Source organism: Pongo abelii, chromosome 6 (genome assembly GCF_028885655.2).
Source record: "Pongo abelii isolate AG06213 chromosome 6, NHGRI_mPonAbe1-v2.0_pri, whole genome shotgun sequence".
In the NCBI taxonomy this organism is placed as follows: Eukaryota; Metazoa; Chordata; class Mammalia; order Primates; family Hominidae; genus Pongo; species Pongo abelii.
The window spans coordinates 156375655-156398544 of NC_071991.2; the positions used below are offsets into that span (position 1 = coordinate 156375655).

Consider the following 22890-nt stretch of genomic DNA (forward strand, 5'->3'; position numbering starts at 1 on the left):
TGGAGAAGGCACCCATTCACCTGGCAGACGCAGGTCTTAACCATTCTCACACTATTGTCAAGACATCCAAAATGCACAACACGCCGTTGAACGCTAAGCCTCCGGGACCAGACACGAGACTTACTTCAATCCAGGGATATCCAGAAGATTCGTCAGTCCTGTCCAGTTAATTTCTAAAAGCTGTTTTAAAACAAGGGCAAAATATTAAGTTCCAAACAATTTCCAATTATTGAATCAGGTGCACACAGGCTTGTTTCTTTATAGACAAAATGAGTTAGTACACAACACAGACCCACACCCTTCATCCTTTGTAATATACCAAGGACATTTTTCTTTGGTGGTACATGGAGACCTGCCTCTTTTTGTTTTTTGATAATGTCACAGTTTTCGCTAGTAAAATCATAAAATAATTTATTTACCCACTCTCCTATGGATGGATACTTAGAATTTTGACAATTTCTCTTTACTGTAATTACAAATAATGAGTCAGGGAATGTCTTTTTACATACATGTTCTTGTATACATATGCAGACTAGCATTCAAAAAGTGAGATTTTGGGATCAAAGGCTTATGTTCATCTTTAATGTCAATAGATGGTACCTACCTGCCCTCCAAAAATACTGGACCCCATTTACATTCCCACCCAATGTGTATGAAAATGTCCTTTTCACATACCTCACCAAAAACAATACTAAAACCCAGCCTATCTGGCAGTTAAATAATGGCCTTTATCATTGTTTTACTTTGTATTTTCCAATTAGCAGACCATGCTCTACCCACTCATTCGACATCTGTGTTTATCTTAGAATAATTCCCATACAGTTAGCTAACATTCCATTAAGTAGATGTGGGTTAGTGAAAACTATTGATTAGAAATACTGCTTTTCCTAACAAAACAGCACATAATAAAATTATTTGTGTTCTATATTTGTAGAAGAAATTCTAAGTAAAATCGCATGATCTCAATCACCCATATAGTTGAGTAACAAAACTGCTTTTTGGTTGCAATCCCTTTTTGGTTGCGAGCAAATATAAAGTGGAAGAGTCAAGATTCTTATAAATAGAACAAAACTTAAAAACAAACAAACAAACAAAAAACAATTTTTAAGATCCTGAAAGGCTAAGATTTCTCAGTGTAACAGAAATGAGATATAAATATAAAATATTAGGAAGGAAAAAATAGGCAACTAATCTTCAAACTGGATTGCAAACATCAGTATCAACCTATGCTTTACCTCCCCCTTAAAATAAATGTTTTTGCCTAGTCCACCCACTGAACCACCTAGTTAAACCTCTACATTCTAAATCATATGAATATATTTATAAACACTGACTTAAGAGCTCATTTTCCTTTCTCTTTTCTCTTACACAACTTAAAAAGGAACAGGTACTCCCTGCCACAACAAAATATTCTGGTCATACAAAAATACCTGTTATGAGGAAACTAAGATTTAAAAGGGCATCACAACAGGATTCTATCATTTAGTTCTGAAGGTTGTTACTTCTGATCACAAATCTACATCAGGAAATAACATATCAAAGATACAGCACAGAGTCTTGCATTTGACTCAGGTTAAAATGCAAGCACCTCGCACAGCGCACCATCAGAGGACACCCAATGGTGACTGCTCCATCCAGAGCCATGACACAGGAGCCACATGAACTTCAGGAAAGGATGGCTGTGTCACGGAAAGTGGCAGGTAAGCTTCTAAATAAAATCAGATGAGGCCATTGTAGTTAAAAGAACAGTGAAGAGAATATAATTCAAAGATGCTATTTAATAAAGAAATAAAGAATTTTTCCTATACAGGCATGCCTCAGAGATATTGTGGGCTGGGTTCTAGAGCAGTGCAGTAAAGGGAATATTGCAACACGTGAGTCACACACATTTTTTGGTTTCCCAAGGCATACAAAAGTTATGTTTAAACTATAGTCTATTAAGTGTGCAATAGATTATATCTTTTAAAAAATGTATGTACCTTTATTTTAAAACACTTTATTGCTAAAAAATGCTAACGATCACCTAAGCCTTCAGCGCGTCATAATTTGGCTGGTAGAGGGTTCTGCCTCAGTGCTGATGGTTGCTGACTGACCGGGGTAGTGGTTGCTGAAGGTTAGAGTGATTGTGACAACATCTTAAAATAAGACAACAGTGAAGTTTGCTGCATTGACTGACTCTTCCTTTCAAAAAAGATTTCTCTGTAGCATGCCATACTGTTTGATAGCATTTTACCCACAGAACAGCTTTCAAAATCGGAGTCATCCTCTCAAACCCTGCTACTCCTTTATCAACTAAATTTATGTGATATTCTAAATCGCTTATTGTCATTTCAACAATGTTTGCAGCATCTTCACCATGAGTAGATTCCATCTCAGGAAACCACTTTCTTTGTTAATCATAAGAAACAATTTCTCGTCCTTAAACTTTGATCCTGAGACTGCAGCAATTTAGTCCCCTCTTCAGGCTCCACTTCTACCTACAGTTCTCTCACTATTTCCCTTCCACCTGCACTTCCTTCTTCCACTGAAGTCTTCAACCCCTCAAAGTCATCCATGAGAGTTGGAATCGACTTTTTCCAAATTCCTGCTAATATTCATATTTTGTCTCCTCATGAATCACTAGTGTTTTCAATAGCATCTAGGATGGTGAATCCTTTCCGGAGGTTTTCAACTTACTTTGCCCAGATCCATCAGAGGAATCACTGTCTGTGGCAGCTATCGTCTTACAAAAAGTATTCCTTAAATAATAAGACTTGAAAGTTGAAATTTCCCCTTGATCCATGGGCTGGAGAATGGATGAGGTGTCAGCAGGCAAGAAAACAGCATTCACCTCCTTGTACATCTGCATCAGAGCTCCTGGGTGACCAGGTGCACTGCTGATGAGCAGTTATATTTTGAGGGACTCTTTTTTTTCTGAGCAGCAGGTCTCAACAGTGGGCTTAAAATATTTGGTAAACCAGGGCGTAAAAAGGTGTGCTGTCATCCAGGCTTTGTTTTTCCAGGTATAGAGCACAGGCAGCATAGATTTAGCATGATTCTTAAGGGCCCAAGGGTTTGCAGAATGGGAAATGAGTGCTTACTTCAACTTAAAGTCACCATCTGCATTAGCTGTGACAAGACAGTTAGCTTGTCCTTTGAAGCCTTGAAGTCCGGCACTGACCTCCCCTCTCTAGCTGGAAAAGTTCCAGATGGCATCTTCTTCCAGCAGAAGGATGTTTAATATACACTGAAAATCTGTTGTGTAGTGGAGCCACCTTTATCAATGATCTTAGCTAGATCTTCTGGATAACTTGCTATTTTACCTTGCACTTTTATATTATGGAGATGGTTTCTTTCCATGAACCTCATAAACCAACCTCTTCAAACTTTTCTTCTGCAACTTCCTCACCTCTGTCAGTCTTCAGAGAAGTGAAGATAGTTAGGACTTTGCTGTGGATTAGGCTCTGGCTTAAGGAAATATAATGTATGGGCTGATCATCTCTCTAGGCACTAAAACTTTCTCCCTATAAGCAAGAAGGCTGTTTCCATATCATTGGTGTGTTCATTGGAGCAGCACTTTTATTTTCCTTCGAACATTTCCTTTGCATTTACAATTTGGCTATTTGGCACAAGAGGCTTAGCTTTCAGCCTGTGCTGGCTTTCAACATGGCTTCTTCACTAAGCTTAATCATTTCTAGCTTCGCTTTTTTTTTTTTTGAGACAGAGTCTTGCTCTGTCGCCCAGGCTGGAGTGCAATGGCGCCATCTTAGCTCACTACAACCTCCGCCTCCCAGGTTCAAGTGATTCTCCTGCCTCAGCCTCCCAAGTAGCTGGGACTACAGGCACACACTACCACGCCCAGCTAATTTTTGTATTTTTTTTTTTTTTTTTTTAAGTACAGAGGGGTTTTCACTATGTTGACCAGGCTGGTCTTGAACTCCTGACCTCAAGTGATCCGCCCCACTTGGCCTCCGAAAGTGCTGGGATTACAGGCGTGAGCCACCTAGCTTCTGACTGAAAGTGAGAGGCGTGCAACTCTGTCTTTCACTTGAATACATAAAGGCCACTGCAGGGTTGTGAATTGGCCTAAAATTTCAATATTGTTGTGTCTCAGGGAATAGGGAGATCCAGGAGAGGGAGAGATAGGAGAACAGTCAGTCAGTGGAGCAGTCAGAAGATACAACATTTACCAATTAACCTGGTCATTTGATATGGTTTGGCTCTGTGTCCCTACCCAAACCTCTTGTCGAACTGTAATCTCCATGTGTCGAGGGAGGGACCTGGTAGGAGGTGATTGGCGTGGGCACAGTTTCTCCCATACTATTCTCATGATAGTGAGGGAGTTCTCACGAGTTCTGATAGTTCTAAAAGTGGCTGTTTCTCCTGCACACTCTTTGTCCTGCCACCATGTAAGACGTGCCTCAATTCCCCTTCACCTTCTGCCATGACTGCAAGTTTCCTGAGGCCTCCCCAGCCATGAAGAACCTTGAGTCAATTAACCCTCCTTTCTTTATAAAATGCCCAGTCTCAGGTAGTATCTTTACAACCCTCCTTTCTTTATAAAATGCCCAGTCTCAGGTAGTATCTTTACAACCCTCCTTTCTTTATAAAATGCCCAGTCTCAGGTAGTATCTTTATAACCCTCCTTTCTTTATAAAATGCCCAGTCTCAGGTAGTATCTTTATAGCGGTGTGAGAATGGACTACTCCGCCATCTTACACGGGCATGGTTTGTAATGCCCCAAAACAATTACATTAGAAACAACAAAGATCACTGACCACAGATCACAGTCACAGATATAATAATAATGAAAAAGTGTGAAATACTGCGAGAATTGCCGAAACATGACACAGAGCCATGAAGTGAGCACACGCTGTTCGCTTCACAGCACGGACAGGCTAATTTTTCACAGGGCTGCCATAAACTTTCAACTAGTGAAAACACAGTATCTACGAAGTGCAATAAAGCAAAGCACAATAAAGCGAGGTGTGCCCACGAACACTTTCATCTTAAATGTCGCGTTCATATTTTATACGTCAGTCTTGTTACTTAAAGAAAAAACCACCTAGCATAGTCTTAACAGCATTAAGGTAGAATTGTTTCATCCAGGAAGTTTTGGGAAACAGAATTAACAACTCTTTTAAGAGCATTTTTCAATGTCATTATCCTTCAAGGAGAAGTCTACAACATAGAATACCTGAAATTTATGTTATAATGAGATTTTAATATGGTTCCAAGTAGCTATGTGGTATTTTTGGACTTGTTAAAATATTTGGGTGAGACACGGGACTGACTTTAGAAAAAGTCAGTATAAGCTAATTTTAGTTGGTGATTTTGGACCTGTTAATATATTTACATGAAACAGACACTGGCTTTAGTCAAGTTACTTGTATTATGGATAAAAATGTAAAAAAACAAAAATATAAATGTAACTAGTTGCAGGCTATTAAAAAAATGTACAAAGTGGAAGGAGGAAAATAATAAAAGAATCTCCTCCTATTCCTGAAATTTCACGTTCTATACTATTATTCCATGTGGCAATCTGAAAACCATTTCCATCTGCAGTGTTAACATCCTACTTACTTCACTAGAACTGCAACCCAGAATGATGGCACTGTCTCTCCAGCTAACTGACTCATCAGCCTTTTGTGGGATGCAATGCTCTTCCTCACCAAGATTCCGATCCACAGAGTACAAAACATGTTTGCAGTTGATGCAAAAAACCTACTTTTTTATGTCGTGTATAAAGGTGCTATGTAAAAACGACATCACACCGTGTGACTGGCTTCACCTTTTTTTTTTTTAACATGCTCCCAAGAAAAGTATCTACTTGTTTAGATTAAAAGTTATGTTTCTGTTTGAAGGAACAGAAGATGTAACTTTACAGCTGACAAAACCGCTAGCCTCCTGTTACATGAAGACTTTAAAGGCCTGGGAGGGTACTGACATAAATGTTTTGCTAGACTTTAAATGATAAAAACTGCCCAAATTTGGCAAGTAAAACCTCCGTAAATGGGTGGTATTAATGCTCCTCTTGTAGGCAAACTGTCTAGATAAAACTTCCTTAAGGCTATCTAGAAACCTGAAAGATGGCTTCTTGCCTATTAAAATAAAACATCAAAGGCATCAAACATAGGAAGAAGTTTCTATTTATAGCAAAGAGCATAAACGGTTATTGGAGTAAGCTCAAAAACAAAGCAAGAGAGCCAGGTGTAGTGGCACAAGGATTGCTTGAGCCCAGGAGTGTGAGGCTGTAGTCGTGTGCTCCACTCTATGATTCTTTCTGCGAATAGTCACTGCACTCTAGCCTGGGCAACACAGCAAGACTCCACCTCAAGAAAAAAAGAAGCCAAACAGACATACATTTTGAAAATTACATATAAAACTAGGCTAAAAAGTGGATCTTCAAATTCAGAGTTAGTCCTAGAACTGAGAAAATCATTTATTTCAGTTTCACAGTTAAGTAAACTGAGATCTAGAGGAAGTAATCTTATCTGTAACTTTTTGCCTTTCACTACTAGATAATCCAAGGACAGAATGAAATCCTCATCTTTTCACTGGACCCACATGGGAAGAAACGACTGATTTTTAAGGACGGCTGTGCAGACGGTGCTGCAGCCCCTTCTGCTCTAAACCATCCAATCTGCTCCTGTCTCTGATATGCCTCATCTTGCTCACTGACTTCTCACTTGCTTCTAAGTCTCTCTACGTGGAATGACCAGCAGACAGCCCCAGCCCATATTTGCTTCTAAGCCTAGCTACCTTGACTCGGGTATTTGCTTACAGAGGCTATGCAGAGCTTATGAACAGAGGGTTCTTGGCCCTGGGGTGGGGAGGGGCAGTCCTCTGCTACACAACACTGACAGGCACAAGACATTTAACTGGTCAGCATCCATGTTGTTTTCTGCCACTAAGGGCAATAGGGGCCCCAGCCCCCATTATTGTAACATCCTAAACATCCATTTCCGAATCTGTCACTGAGAATGACTACCTACAAAAGAGACCATTCAAGAACAAAGTTTCTAAACTGTAAAGTACAATTTGGGAGATTTTAGACAATAAATTTCAATACTAGAAGCAACCCTACCAAAGTTTCCATTTTAATGATAAACTGGCCTTTATTTTCCTCACCAGTAACACGGGAACAATCCCATCCTGTGAGGACTAAGTCATACAATGCACAGAAGCCACGCGCCTGGCTCCAAGTCCATTGCCTGCGTCCACAGTCATCACCTGAGGGCTTCCTTCCCTGGAAATCCCTTTGAGCAATTAAGATCTTTCTCACCACTATCAAGGACTACCACATGTGCCATGTAAGCATCACAGCAAACATTTACCCTTTTACTTTTGAAGTTCTGTCCCACTTTAATCTCAGATGAGGAACCATCTATAATCAAAGCACAACTGACCAAATATAAACCAAACAAGCAGAGACTATTTCTGACCACTTGTCTTAGAATCATTTCAGAAAAACAACTTCATTACTTTGTCTAAAACAAAACCTCAAAAAGAATATCAACTATCAACGCTGGAGTATTACAAACACAAAACAAGGAAGTTTTAGTATAAGCTTGTCGGCAACAGAGGGCATGCCCACGTGGGCCTTGTTGAAAAGACTGAGATACATTTCAGTACTACTGAAGTTCAGAGAAACTAATCGTCAGGGAGGCAGGAGCAGGAATTGTGGAAGGAAAGGACTCAGCTGGCTTTTGAAAGGAAGAGATTTGAACGCAAGAAAGAAGGCACCAGACAAAGGGGTCCCTACGTTCAAGGCACTGAAAGGGCTGTCCCTGAGCACGGGGAACAGTGAAGCAGCAAGAGCCAAAGGCTGCAATGACGGAGGGAGCAAGTGGGAAGAGAGAAAGGAAACACGTGTGTATGAGTGAGAATATGTGTGAGAGGAAAAGAGTGTGAGAGGCTAGGTGTGAATCTGTGTGAGAAAGAGGGACAGAAAACTAATGTGAGAATGAGCATGAGAAAGAAAATAAGTGTGACAATGTGAGAAGGAGTGTGTGAGAACATAAGAGCAAGTGTGAGAACGAATGTGAGACAGTACATGTCAGAAGTACGAGAGAACAAGAGTGAGAACAAGTGTGAAACGAATGAGAACAAAATGTGAGAGGTGTGAGGAGTGTGAGAGAACAAGTGAGAACAAGAGTGAGAGTGAACAAGTGTGTGTGAGAACAAAGTGTGAGAGGTGTGAGTGTAAGAACGAGAACAAGTGTGAGTGAACAAGTGAGTGTGAGAACAAAGTGTGAGGTGTGAGTGTGAAAGAACAAGTGAGAACAAGTGTGAGTGTGAGAACAGTGTGAGGTGTGAGTGTAAGAACGAGTGAGAACAAGTGTGAGAGTGAATGAGTGTTGAGAACAAAGTGTGAGGTGAGTGTAAGAACGAGTGAGAACAAGTGTGAGCGTGAATAAGTGTGAGTGTGAGAAGTGTGAGGTGTGAGTGTGAAAGAACAAGTGTGAGTGAACGTCTCAGAACAAAGTGTGACAGGTGTGAGTGTAAGAACGAGAACGTGTGAATGTGAGAACAAAGTGTGAGGTGTGTAAGAACGAGAACAAGTTTGAGAGTGAACGAGTGTGAGAACAAAGTGTGAGAGGTTTGAGTGTAAGAACGAGGACAAGTGTGAGTGAACGAGTGTGAGAACAAAGTGAGGTGTGTGAAAGAACAAGTGAGAACAAGTGTGAGTGAATGAGTGTGAGAACAAAGTGTGAGAGGTGAGTGTAAGAACGAGAACAAGTGAGTGAACGAGTGTGAGAACAAAGTGTGAGGTGTGTAAGAACGAGAAATGTGAGTGAACAAGTGTGAGAACAAAGTGTGAGAGGTGTGTGAAAGAACAAGTGAGAACAAGTGTGAGTGACTGTGAGAACAAAGTGTGAGAGGTGTGAGTGTAAGAATGAGAACAAGTGAGTGAACGTGTGAGAACAAAGTGTGAGGTGTGTAAGAACGAGAACAAGTGAGTGAACGAGTGTGAGAACAGAAAGGTGTGTGAAAGAAGTGAGAACAAGTGTGAGTGAACGACTGTGAGAACAAAGTGTGAGAGGTGTGAGTGTAAGAACGAGAACAAGTGAACGAGTGTGAGAACAAAGTGTGAGGTGAGTGTAAGAACGAGAACAAGTGTGAGTGAACGAGTGTGAGAACAAAGTGTGAGGTATAAGTGTAAAAACGAGAACAAGTGTGAGTGAACGTGTGAACAAAGTGTGAGGTGTGTGTAAGAACAAGTGTGAGAGTGAACGACTGAGAACAAAGTGTGAGGTGTGAGTGTAAGAACGATGAGAACAAATGTGAGTGAACAAGTGAGTGAAAAAGTGTGAGGTGTAAGTGTGAAAGAACAAGTGAGAACAAGTGTGAGTGAACGAGTGTGAGAACAGTGTGAAGTGTGAGTGTAAGAACGAATGAGAACGTGTGAGTGAACAAGTGTGAGAGAACAAAGTGTGAGAGGTGTGAAAGAACAAGTGAGAACAAGTGTGAGTGGAACAGCAAGTGAGAAGAGAGAATGAGTGTGAGAACTCGCGTGAAAGTGGGAGCGTGAGAACAAAGAATGAGTGTGAAGGAACAAGTGTGTGACAAATGAGAACATGTGAAGTGGGTATGTGAGAACAAAGAAACGTATGAAAGAACAAGTATGAGAACAAGTGTGAGAATGGGTGTGAAAACGAGTCTGCAAGAGAACAAGTGTGAGAACGAGTATGGAAGCTCAAGCATGTGTGAGAACAAGTGTGAAAACGTGTGTCCATGAGAACAAATGTGTGAGAATGAAACCGTGTGAGAACAAGTCTGTGAGAGTGAGTGCGGACAAGTGTGAAACAAGTGTGAGAGAAAACGAGTGTGTGGGAAGGACAAAATGGGTGTGTGAGACAGGAGGCTCCAAAGCCCAGTCTGAGGTCCACACGGGGGCACCATGGAGAAGCCACCAGCAGGGCCTGATAAAGGCCTGGCTTTAGAAGGCACCTTTGGAAAAGCAACTAAAATTAGCGTGCCCCGCCTTCCCCACGGACACGTGCCTGAGGACGCTGGGAGCCTCGCCTCTGGAGGACTGAGCTATTTCAGGAAACTGAAAAGCCAGTTACACAGGCATTTCCAAAGGACAGGAAGTCACCTCTGAGCTGTTGTGGCTCTTCTATGAGAAGCAGAACGTGTACGGCACTCCAAGATCGGAAAACAATGTCAGGTTTCAACTGGAACGACACAGATGTATCCACCTAGGCTGTAAGAATGGGCTTCAGGGAGCCCTGTTCAAACACTGCAACCCTCCTACCCCCAGCTGGTCCAGGGGTCGTATCCGACCCAGCTGGAATGGCTCACGAGCCTGTAATCTCAGTACTCTGGGAGGCCGAAGAGAGAGGCCAAGGATGCAGGAAGACGCAAGGCTTTCTCTGACGTGCTGGCAGGCATGCTATTCCACATGTGGACTGCAGAACCAGATGAAGCTAGTCTCAGAGGGAGAGGAGAGCGAGCAGAGGTGGAGACAGTCACGAAGGCTTTCGAATTCCTGGTTCCGTTCTGTTCCTGAGACTCAACTGCAGTCTCCTGTACACATCACGAGACATCAATATATGCTATTTTTATGTTTTAAATAAATTCCTCTCCCTTTTATGCCCATTTGCTTAAAGCACATCAATTTCCGGAGTCCTTGGCTAATAGGATTCAATTTCTTCTCATAACAGAAGACACTGTTTCCATTTTACAGAGGAAGAAATGGAACCTGCGGTTCAAAAGATGCCAGCAGCCAGCACCTCTGCATTGGGCTGGAAGACCCCGAACGTTGGTGGATGAACATGTTTGGAGTAAGCCTAGGACCATTTCTGAGGGAAGTTTTGGGAAAGACCTCCTGGATCCCCTCTAGTCGAGGGATAAATCTCAACAAGACTAAGGACTCTGAAACACCCTAAAACTGTATGCTGCCCAACAACTACCAAGTGAGAAGGATTCCCTATGCATAGCCAATGGCAAACACCAATTGGTTGAGTTCTTACCAGAACATTTATCCAAACTTTTCTCCTTACTGATAATTCACCTCTAGTGGCCGGGCGCGGTGGCTCACGCCTGTAATCCCAGTACTCTGGGAGGCCAAGGTGGGTGGATCACCTGAGGTCATGAGTTCAAGACCATCCTGGCCGACATGGCGAAACCCCATCTCTACTAAAAATTGAAAAAAATTAGCCGGGCGTGGTGGTGGGCGCCTGTAATCTCAGCTGCTCAGGAGGCTGAGGCAGCAGAATCACTTGAACCCGGGAGGTGGAGGTTGCGGTGAGCCGAGATTGCGCCACTGCACTCCAGCCTGGGTGACAAGAGTGCAACTCCGTCTCAAAATAAATAAATAAATAAATAATCACCTCCAGTGTCAGGACTAAACCTACATTGTAGGAGAAATATTTAATTTCTTAAAATATGAAGACTACTATCTGTTAGGTATTATACTAATAAGTAGTTTACATTCATTGGCATTTAATTTTCAGATTTAATTGTGTGAGGTAGGTATTACTGTCCTCCCATGTTACAGATGGGAAAACTGAGGCTTAGAGAAGTAAGTTGTTCAAAGGCTACAGTAAGAGAAAGAACTAGGAGTGGAAAACCAGGCTGTCCAACACACGTCTGTCACTTAACCACGGCACTGTGCTGCCTTCTTCACCTACACTCCAACTTCATCAATTCAGCAATATTTAGGGTTTTTTTCCTTCAACAAGTTCTACATTATAAAAACTAAACAAGCCAACAAGTAGAAAAACGTATAAAGGTTTCGTATGGGTTTCTAAATCATCCAAATAGTGAAAAGAAATTTTAAAAACCCACACAATAAAAACCCTTCTAGAAATATCTTTCACCAGGATGACGAGGAATTACTTGGCAGCCAGCAGTAACTCTGTTCTCATATTTTCCAGTAAAAGAAACTGAAAAATTTCCTTTTCACTGGAGTACATGTTTGATGACTTTACTCACCATATAAGGAAATGAGTGACTCTGAACTTCTCAGCCCCATCCTTCTTTTCTGAGCACTAAATTTCATTTGGAAGTTAATATGTTATTTTAAAAGTAAAGTCATTGATGGAAGATCCAAACTAAGTAACAGCACTATTAAATTTTGAAGAAGATTTAAAGATATGGATTTCGTTACATTCTGAAATGAACTTTTTAAAAAGGTCTTTCTCTAAATTGTTAAAAATGTCCCTGGCTAAAGATGGGTAAGTTAAAAATACTTAGCAATTTGTTAAGATTACTGAGGTTTTTTTGGTCACTAATGAAGTTCGTTTCTTAAACATACAGGACTTTTAATGACTGGTATGGGAAAAAAACACATTAATTTTAAATCTTACGAATCTCTTAACTTCCTGAATAGTAAAATTTAATTTTAACAGTAAAATTGGACAGAGATGACCTAGGAGTTTTTGGATGTTCCCATGTTTCGTGTACTTAAAATCGATTCAAAATAAGCCCATTATTTCAGTAATAAAATCAGAACAATTATTTTATTCATAACAGAAAGTGATGACACTTAATTCTTTTGTTTTTATACAGAAAAAGTACAAGCTGTAGTAAACTTAGTTTATGACAGGTGTAGATAAACCCGTATTTTAACAGCCAAATGACAATTTTTAATAAGTTATTTGAATCAAATTATATGAATTAATATTCCTACTTTAAATTACAAATGATGTTGAAGGTACTTCCATAAAGGACTCATCAATGGCACATCTTGCATGATTCATTTGCCAAACTCTAAGGAGACAGTTATGATCCTTGCTTTCAAAGAGCTAACAATAACTGCGCAGAAATTGCTGAAACAAAAGGGGCGAAGAAAGTTTCACAAAAGTGAAACAAAAGGGGCAAAGAAAGCTTTCTGCGGCAAAGAAAAAGGCACAGGGAGGTAGTAGCGAGGTGTGGGTTGATACAGACAACCATATGGGCAGTGTGCACGGACCAGGAGCACAATGAACATGGAGGGCAGCAAAGGGAGACGCTGGACAGAGGCTGCAGGAGCCCAGGGAAGGAGGAAGGAGTTTGTCTGGTCGGAGTAACAGTTCTGTTGTCTTGGTTTTGTGGGAAATAACAAATAGTATTAACTACTTTAAAACAGCAACAACAACAATACAGTATAGGTTCAGCAACCCTAATCTAAAAATCCAAAATGCTTCAATATCAGAAACTTTTTGAGTACTAGCATCATGCTCAAAGGAAATACTCACTGGAGTCTAATGCAAATATTATAAAACCTGAAACAAATCTGGTCCCAAGCATCTCCGATAATATTCAACCTGTATAGAACTGTAGGTACAGTTCTTTAAACACACCCCAAACGAGGAAGGAGATGCATGCTAATGACAGCAGCCCTTATCTCTGGAGGGGAGAAGAGGGAGGTTTACAGATGAGTCTTCTCAACAAAGTGTTCAGGAACATGAGCGCTGTATCAGACTAAACTGGATCTGTATACAGGCTCTTATTAATTGTGTGACTTGGAAAAACAAGACTTTCAAAATCTCAGTTTCTGAACAGTAAGAGAAAACAATGTTAATATTTAGCTATAGAGTCATGAGGATTAAATGAGCAAATATGTATAAATCATATTCAGTGAGGTGGTGAATAAAATGTGAGCTAAGACCCACCCTTCTGAAGAAGTCCATGTTTCCAAATTTTTGTAACATTTTTATAATCAGGAAAGAGAGCTGTTTATCAAGAGATAAGCTCTCAGTTAAGGCACAAAGAAATACAAAAAACTCCCACAGGATTCACACAACAGTAAGGGACAACAGTGAGTTGATAAAATTTTGTTTCTCCACTTTATATATTCTTCCACGGGTATGTATTTTTGTCACCAAATGGGAAAATAAAAATGAAATAAATATTGACTTACTGGTTTCCTAAGGAAGAAGATAGACAAAGCTCCAACTAAGGGCATATCTCCAATCAACGGTTCCAGGATCACCCGCATGGTGCCATGAATCTAAACTCAAAGAGGAAACCAAAATATGTAATAGAAAACATTCTGCAGGGCTGCTTAACGCAAGGAGTTTGCATGCGAATCTTAGTAACTTTTGAGCATGTGACTTCTTATTTATCTCAACTATGACCTACAGCTAAAAACTGAACGTCAAAAAAATTCCAAGCTAAAAAAACTTCCTAATTTTATTTCTGAATACAGCTTAGAGAACTTTAGAAAACTGTAAAATTAAAACAAAAAACTTACCTGGATACTTTTCACACCAGCTCTACAAAAATATCGTTTGATCTCCAAATCAATCTCACAATTTCCTACAAAACTAACAAAGAAAAAATTCTGCATTACATGATGTGAGTGAAATGAACCATTCTCTTAATCATTATAGACCTGCAAGATGTATAATCTGAATAAAATGATAGTAAAGCAACCAAATCAGATTGTAGGTAAAAACCCTAAAATGTGGCCCATCAGATTATAGTATTTTACTGCTCCAGGTGTGCAGGCTGTTATCAGATCCAACACTGCTATGACATTGGGAGGAATACTCTCAATCAATCAATCAATGGCTGTGGTTGTTGTTGGTCTTATATATAAAAAACTTCACTAAATATAAATGTCCATGTTCAAAAGAAGATGCAAATAACAAACTGCAACTTCTGAAGCAGTCTTTTGATGCAATGTAGTTTTCTTACCTTATAAATCTGATGTTTAAACATTAAAAAGTTTAATTCTATTTCACACAAATAAATTTCACACCTTGCTTCCCAATCATGAAAAATCTCACAGTGCCCTAGGCCTCTATAACATCAAAGACTAGAAACAGTGTATCTGTTTGGGGCCTCAATTTTACTCAATGATTAAGTCATTTCAAATATTAATATGAAACAAACATAATGCTAAAGGCAAGATTTGCATCGTTTTTAATATAAACATGAAATGTCAAACACTTTTTCCATGGGTTAGTGTAGGACCTGACCCCAACCCTTGGCTCCTGGAGGTAGGATGTCACACTCCTACCTGACAATATTTGTTGTTAAGTTTGATAAATGCTAGAAAGTGAATGTCTAAGCAGATAAGCAAAATAGTAACAAAAGGAATCTGGGATAAGTTTCTTCCAATATTTATTGCCCTGGTGTTAAAGCCAATACCTACAGATTCCTCTCACTGAGAATTACTCTCTACCTAGTTGGTAAAATCACCAATAACCTCTTGCGAAACTATTAAAAAAACTTTCCTTTTCTTCATTCTATGACTTGACCATTTTCTTTTCTTTTTTTTGAGATGGAGTTTCCCTCTGTTGCCGAGGCTGGAGTACAGTGGTGCAACGATGACTCACTGCAACGGCCGGTATCTGGGTTCAGGTGATTCTCCTGCCTCAGCCTTCCGAGTAGCTGGGATTACAGGTGTGTGCCACTACAAGCACTAATTTTTGTATTTTTAGTAGAGTTTAGTAGGGTTTCACCGTGTTGGCCAGGCTGGTCTTGAAATCCTAACCTCAAGGGATCCACCCACCTGGGCCTTTCAAACCGCTGGAATTAACAGGCATGAGCCACCGCACCTGGCCTTGATCATTTTATTTTCTAATACTTTTCAATTACTCCTTCCCCATCTCTACTGCCTGCCAATTTAGTTAAAGTGCTTGTCTGGAACTCACAACAAAGCAGAATGCATATTTGTTCAGAGACATAAATCTGAGCAGGATACTTGGCATATGTTATGGCAACTAACCATGCAGCCAGACTGCACCTTCAAAATGGCATCCACTGACTGATGAACTCAAACTCGCTCGGTGCTGGGGACACTGGACAACAGCACAAGGCTGCTACCCTCAACGAAGCCTGGTATCAGCCCAGTGGACCGTCCTCCTGGGGCACAGCCTGACCTGAGACATACGTGGGCCTCCTCCTTTATTCCACTGATGACAATGGTGTTTGCCCTAGCACCAAATATTTTAAAGAGGCAGATTTTTCCATATTAAAGAAAGTCTATGCTTCTTTCTGAAATAAAGGTAACTTGGTACCAACTTTGTACATTCACTATATTTAAATACTTTGTAAACTCAAAGATGATCATTTTAATAAAATGATCCTTAGTAAAGGATCAAAAACAGCACACAACTCTGAGCTGCTAGACACCACATGGTTGTTCTGAGTGCACAGTACTCACTGGGCACCACACACAGTGTGTTGTGAGGCCCCACGTGGAGCAGGAAGCCCTGAGCAAGCTCAAGAAGAATGAGAATGAAGGACAAGAGAAGCCCACTTCTGAGCCACAGCTGCATCATTGCCCTCCAGCCTGGGTGACAGAGCGAGACCCTATGAGGGGTGTGGGGGGAAGGAAGCCCATTTTTATTATGCTAGGCATGGTAGTTGGCAGATCTTCAATTTCTATTTTTTTCCAATGTAAAACACTGTATTAAAATACACAAAAATTTGGCTGGGCATGGTGGCTCACGCCTGTAATCCTAGCACTTTGGGAGGCCGAGGCAGGCGGATCACTTGAGGTCAGGAGTTTTAGACCAGCCTGGCCAACAAGGTGGAAACCTTGTCTCTACTAAAAATATAAAAATTAGTCAGGCGTGGTGGCACGTGCCTGTAATCCCAGCTACTCAGGAGGCTGAGGCAGGAGAATTGCTTGAATCCAGGAGGCAGAGGTTGCAGTGAGCCAAGATCGTGCCATTGCACTCCAGCCTGGGCAACGGAGTGAGACTCCGTCTCAAAATAAATAAATGAATTAATTAATACCCAAAAAATCTCCCCTCATAATCAATTTTTAAGTGTACAACTCAGTGGTATTAAATACCCCAAAAAATCTCCCCTCAATCATTTTTAAGTGTACAACTCGGTGGTATTAAATACCCCAAAAAATCTCCCCTCAATCATTTTTAAGTGTACAACTCGGTGGTACTAAACACATCCATAATGTGCAACCATCACCATCCGTCTCCAGAACATTTTTCAACTTGGAAAATGAACACTCTTCCCCCATTAAACACTAACTCCCCATTCCTTCTGCCCCCAGGCCCTGGCAACCACCATTCTGCTTCTGTCTATGAGTTTGAACCTCACACAAGTGCAATTATGCAGACGCAGTCCCTTTGTGTCTGGCTTGTTTCCTTCAGCATAAGGTCCTCAAGGTCCAGCATGTGGCGGCCTGGAGCAGGAGTCCCGTGTTTCTAAGGCGTATAGGCCACATTCTGCTTATCCATTCATCGGCTCACGCATCCTTGGGCTGCTTCCGCCTTGTAGCTATTGTAAAAAATGCTGCTAAGAATGTGGGTGTGCAAATATCTGCTCAAGTCCCGGCTTTCAGTTCTTTCAGGTATGCACGCAGAAGCGGGATTTCTGGATCACCTGGTAATTTTATGTTTAAGGTTTTGAGGAACTGTTTCCACAGCAGCTGTTAACATTTCACATTTCTACCAACAGGGCACAAAGGTTCCAATTTCTCCACATCTCACCAACACCTGTTATTTTCTGGGTTTCTTTTGACAGTAGCCTTTCTAATAGGTGTTAGGTGGTATTTCATTACGGTCTAGATTTGCATTTTCCTAATGGTTAGTGATGGTCAGTATCTTTCCATGTGCTTACTGGCCATTTGTGTATCTTCCCTGGAGAAATGTCTATTCAAATTCTTTCCACATTTTTGAATAGGGCTGTTTGGTTGTTCTGTTGTTGAATTTCAGGAGTTCTCCATATATCCTGGATGATGACTGCTTATCAGATTCATGATTACAGGGACTGCATTAAACCGGGGATTGCTTTAGGTAGTAGTAACATCTTAACAATATTAAGTTTTCTAATCCATTAAGAAAGAATGTTTTTCTATTTATTTGTATCTTCTTCGATTTCTTTCAGCAATATTTTAGTTTTCAGTGTGCAAGTCTTTCTCCTCCTTAGTTTATTCCTAAGTATTTTATTCTTTTTGATTCTATTACAAATGAAACTGTTTCCTTCATTTTCTTTTGGGATTGTTAATTGTTAGTGTACAAAAATGCAATCGATTTTAGTGTGTTCACTTTGTATCCTGCTACTTTGCTGAATTTATTTCTTAGTTCCAAGAGTTCTTTTTTTTTTTTTTTTTTTTGGTGGGATCTTTAGGGTTTTCTACATATGAGATCATCTCAACTGTAAACAGAAAGATTAATTCCTTCCCCTGGGTGCAGTCGCTCACGCCTGTGATCCCAGAGCTTCGGGAGGCCAAGGTGAGTGGATCGCTTGAGCCCAGGAGTTCAAGACTAGCCTGGGAAACATGGTGAAACCTCATCTCTACAAAAAAATACAAAAATTAGCCACATGTGGTGGCATGCACCTGTAGTCTCAGCTACTCGGCAGACAGGCTGAGGTGGGAGGATCGCTTGATTCTGGGAGGTCGAAGCTGCAGTGAGCCAAGACTGTGCCACTGCACTCCAGCCTGAGTGACAAGGCAAGACCCTGTGTCAAAAACAAAAACAAAAAAAACCAAACAAACAAAAACATACATACATATATATAAATATATATATATATATATATAATGTCTTTCTTCCTTTCCAGCCTGGGTACCCTTTATTTCTTTCTCTTGCCTAACTGCTCCAACTAGAACTCACAATAACGTGTTGAAGAGAAGTAGTGAAAGAGGGCATTCTTGCAGTGTTCCTGATTTTGAAGAAAAAGCTTTCAGTTTTTTACCACTGAGTATAACGTGGGTTTTTTTTTTTTTTTTTTTGAGACGGAGTCTCACTCTGTCCCCCAGGCTGGAGTGCAGTGGCACGATCTCGGCTCACTGCAAGCTCCACCTCCCGGGTTCACACCACTCTCCTGCCTCAGCCTCCCGAGTAGCTGGGACTACAGGCACCCACCACCACGCCTGGCTAATTTTTTGTATTTTTAGTAGAGATGGGGTTTCACTATGTTAGCCAGGATGGTCTTGATCTCCTGACCTCGTGATCCACCCGCCTCGGCCTTCCAAATTGCTGGGATTACAGGCATGAGCCACCGCGCCCGGCCCACTGAGTATAATGTTAACTGTGGGGTTTTCTTATATGGTTTTTATTATGTTGAGTTAGTTTCCTTCTATTCCTAGTTCATTCAGTGTTTTTATCATGAAAGGGTATTGAATTTTGTTAAATGCTTTTTCTCCATCAACTGAGATAATCACATGATTTGTTTTTTTCCTTCCTTTTAATGTGGTGTATTACATCGACAAATTTTTGTATGCTGAATCATCTTTGCATTCTGGGAATAAATCCTACTTGGTCATGGTGTAAAATCTTTTTAATATGCTGCTGAATTCAGTTTGCTAGTATTTTGTTAAGGATTTTTTTAAATCAATGTTCATAAAGAATATTGGTCCACAGTTTTCTTTCTTTGCATTGTCTTTAACTTCTTATTTAACACATTTTATGAATGGCAATTATCAAGGCTGTTAGAAACTGATACCCAGAAGGTAAATAATATTTGGATGTCTAACAAGAATTTAGCCGAATTCCAATCAACAGCAGGTAAGACATGTGCTCACTGTATCCTCCACCTTACAGGTACAGCTAAGTGACATTACACGCCATTAACCATGACACAAATATTAACAAATAAAAACTTACCTAATCTGAAGGTCCAAAATAATTTGCCTTTTGTCTACATTTTCAGTGTATACCTTAACACCATTGATCCTGAGGGGCTGAAATAAGAAGTAGCTTATTTTAAAATACAGAGGTTAAAAAAAAAAATCAAACCATGTAACATACCATAGAGACAAACAGAACAAGCTTTAAATTTCAGACTGCAACAGGAATTAAAATTCTGCCTTCATAACAGAGTGTGGCTTGATTTTTGGCTATTTAACCTGTTCCTCAGCTTCCTCCCCTGTGAGCTGCAGAAAACAATGGCCTCTGTTTCATGCGATTACTGTGAAATTAGGTGACAAAATAAATGTCAAGACAGCAGTGCATGCCTTGCCCACAGCAGTTAATAAGCACTGGGTATGATTGCTGTTGTCGGCACGTGTAACAATACGTATGTGCTCTTTTCAAGCTTCTTACTCTCGTCTCTTCGCATCTAACTTGACCCTTTCCCTCTACTCCATCCTTACTACCATGTTTGAAACATAACTTCATTTATTCTTTATGTCTCATAATTTTTCATTTCTTAGGACTTTCAAGCCCAGGCGTGGCCGCTCAGGTCTGTAATTCCAACAGTTTGGGATACCAAGGCAGAGGACTGCTTGAAGCCAGAAGATTTAAACCAGCCTGGGCAACATGGTTAAAACCCTATCTCTACAAAAAGTAAAAAAATTAGCTAAGATGATAGCGCACGCCTGTGGTTCTAGCTACTTAGGAGGCTGAGGTGGGGCGGTTGCTTGAGCACAGGAGTTTGAGGATGCAGTGAGCTAAGATTGTGCCACTGCACTCCTGACTAGGCAACAGAGTGAACCCCCATCTCTTAAAAAAAAAAAAAACTGGGCACAATGGCTCAAAGCTGTAATCCCCGCACTTCAGCAGGTGGAGGCGGAAGAATCACTTGAGCCTAAGAGTTTGAGACCAGCCTGAGTGGAGACCCCCATCTCTACAAAAACTCCCCAGGCATGGTGCCGTGCACCTGTAGTCCCAGCTACTCGGGAGGCTGTGGTAGGGGGAATCCACTGAGCCCGGCGGGGTGAGGTTGCAGTCAGTGGTGATCACGCCATTGTACTCCAGCCTGGGTGACAGAGTGAGACCCTGGCTCAAAAATGAAAGAAGCACCTTACCTTTAGAGTACTACTGCTTACTTTGACAAGCATGAGTGTATTAAAATCACACCTCTCGACGAGCTGTCGAATCAAACTCTAAGCCTTTACTTGAAAGTCTAGCCACCTCCTATGCTCCCAAGTTCCCAGGCTTTTTCTTTATGGTACTAGCTAAGCCATGTACAGACTGCACTAAAAAACACAATCAACACACTATGCTAATAAGTGAAAATGGGGCAGGCATGATGTGCATCAGATAACACACTCCCCAAATGACGTGGAGATGAAGGGACCAATCCCACTCCAGATGACTGGGCACTACCTAATGAAGGACAAACACCAGAAGGCAACATTGCCCAGGTGCCGGGGGTCTTGGTCAGCACACGGTCTGGCCAAGGACCCTGCACAGGACTCCACATGCCATTCTATCCATCCCTTCACCAGAAAGCCTGGGTTTGCCACTTGTAAGACATTGGTACAGTAGATGAAAATGCCAACACTATCTTTATTGAATCAGCACTCCTCTTAATACTCTTGCTATTCTCCAAGGATCTTATTCAGCTGGTATCAAACTTAAAGTGTGTGATGGAATTCGAACATAATTAAATTATTCCTAAAACAAACCCAGCTGAGATTGGAATTTTAAATATCCACAAACATGAACATGCTGTAACTTAGGACATAACAGGCTAAATGTGGCCTTTGGCCTGACTCTACAGCCCTGGAGCTAGTATGGTTTTCACCTGGCTAAAGGGTTGTAGAAGAAGGGAGGGAGAGACAGCAGGACAATGTGCCACAGAGACTTAAGGTGGAGTCAGAGCTAAAACATGTATGACCTGGCCACATACAGAAAGAGCATGCAGCCCCTGCTTTACAGCATTTAACTTGTCACTGGGATTTTAACCTGCACTCACACGGCACTTTAACTTGTAATGGTGTTTTTTCCCATCTGTGGTTACCATTTTAGGTGTTGAAGGTAAAGTCAACACTGAAAGTGTCCTACAGGTGTCCTGTGTAGAGACATGGACTCTTGCACAGGATGGCCACGCCTCAGGCATGTCACAGGAAAAGCAGCAGCACATACAGGCAGGTGTCACACTTAAGGCTGCACAGGAGGCACTGGGTCTGGAGTAACTGCTTCTGAGACAGAGCATTCTCTGCACACAGAAAGTCAGCTCTGATGGAGAAAGGTGGCCAGCAGCCTGGAGATCATGGGGTGTACACTGGTGTCCACTAACAGGTGGCAAATACACAGTGGCCATGCCAGACCCTCCCACAGCCACATCTATCACAACCCTGAACCGCACTGTACGGGGATGTCTGTGTGCTGACTCTGCTGTGCGTGCAACAATGTGTGCGGACTGTGTGTGTGTTTACAAGAACTATCACGTTCTGAGTCTTTAGGCATAGAAAACAATGTTACCTTGGACTGTTGCTACTTATTTAAACACTGATTTAAAAATAGAAAAAGAAAAACTTCCCATGATCAACTAAGTGTACTCTTGAGGCTTTTACGAAAGGTGATATTAGGAAGTATCAGCTTTCCTTTTTATATGTGACTCCATTAACAAAATCCATCTTTCCTTCCACCTACATAATGAATGTTGTACCTAACATACCAGCATTAGAGTCATTAGTAGTTTTGTTTTTTAACATACCGAGAGGGGTAAACACCTTAAACTTGTCAATTACTGCACATTTAGCATGAATTCACATATCAAACTCGCTCACAGGAGACTACTTAAAACTAGTGCTTCCGAAAAGGGCGTGCTGACAGAAGAACATGGAGTAGAAAGACACGTGGTGGAGAAAAAGTCAGTGTTAAAGAGAAGCCATGAGACGGAGGCTGACATGGCCAAGACGGCACCGCGGACAAGAAGGCAGCAGGACGGCCTCCCGGCAGATGGGAAGGGGCAGTGCGGGTGAGAGGGAAGCAGGACGGTCTCCCGGCAGAGACGGCAAAAAGGCACCGCGGCAGAACCTGAGTGACAGACGGGAAGGGGCACTGCAGGCGAGAGGGCAACAAGACAGCCTCCCAACAGACAGGAAAGGGCACTGCAGGCGAGTAGGCAGCGGGAAGGCCTCCCGACAGAGACGGGAAAAGGCACCATGGCTGGAGGCAGAGCCTGAGTGACAGAGACAGGAAGGGGCACCACGGGCGAGAGGGCAGCAGGACAGCCTCCCAACAGACGGGAAAGGGCACTGCAGGGGAGAGGGCAGCAGGAAGGCCTCCCGACAGATGGGAAAAGGCAGCGTGGCTGGAGGCAGAG

The 22890-nt window shown here is 41.5% G+C and overlaps 1 protein-coding gene across 6 annotated transcripts in view; it reads right to left on the bottom strand.

Annotated features, from left to right (window-relative positions):
- ESYT2 (extended synaptotagmin 2) overlaps positions 1 to 22890 on the bottom strand; it is a 96534-nt gene that overhangs the window by 42484 nt on the left and 31160 nt on the right. For all 6 annotated transcript variants that reach the window (XM_009243484.4, XM_002818741.6, XM_063726252.1 and 3 more), the window contains exons 4-7: positions 19500 to 19576; positions 14165 to 14237; positions 13832 to 13921; positions 125 to 180 (exon numbers count right to left, since the gene is read on the bottom strand). In XM_009243484.4, coding sequence (XP_009241759.3) covers positions 125 to 180; positions 13832 to 13921; positions 14165 to 14237; positions 19500 to 19576 — 296 coding nt within the window. The remainder of the gene's footprint in view (positions 1 to 124; positions 181 to 13831; positions 13922 to 14164; positions 14238 to 19499; positions 19577 to 22890) is intronic.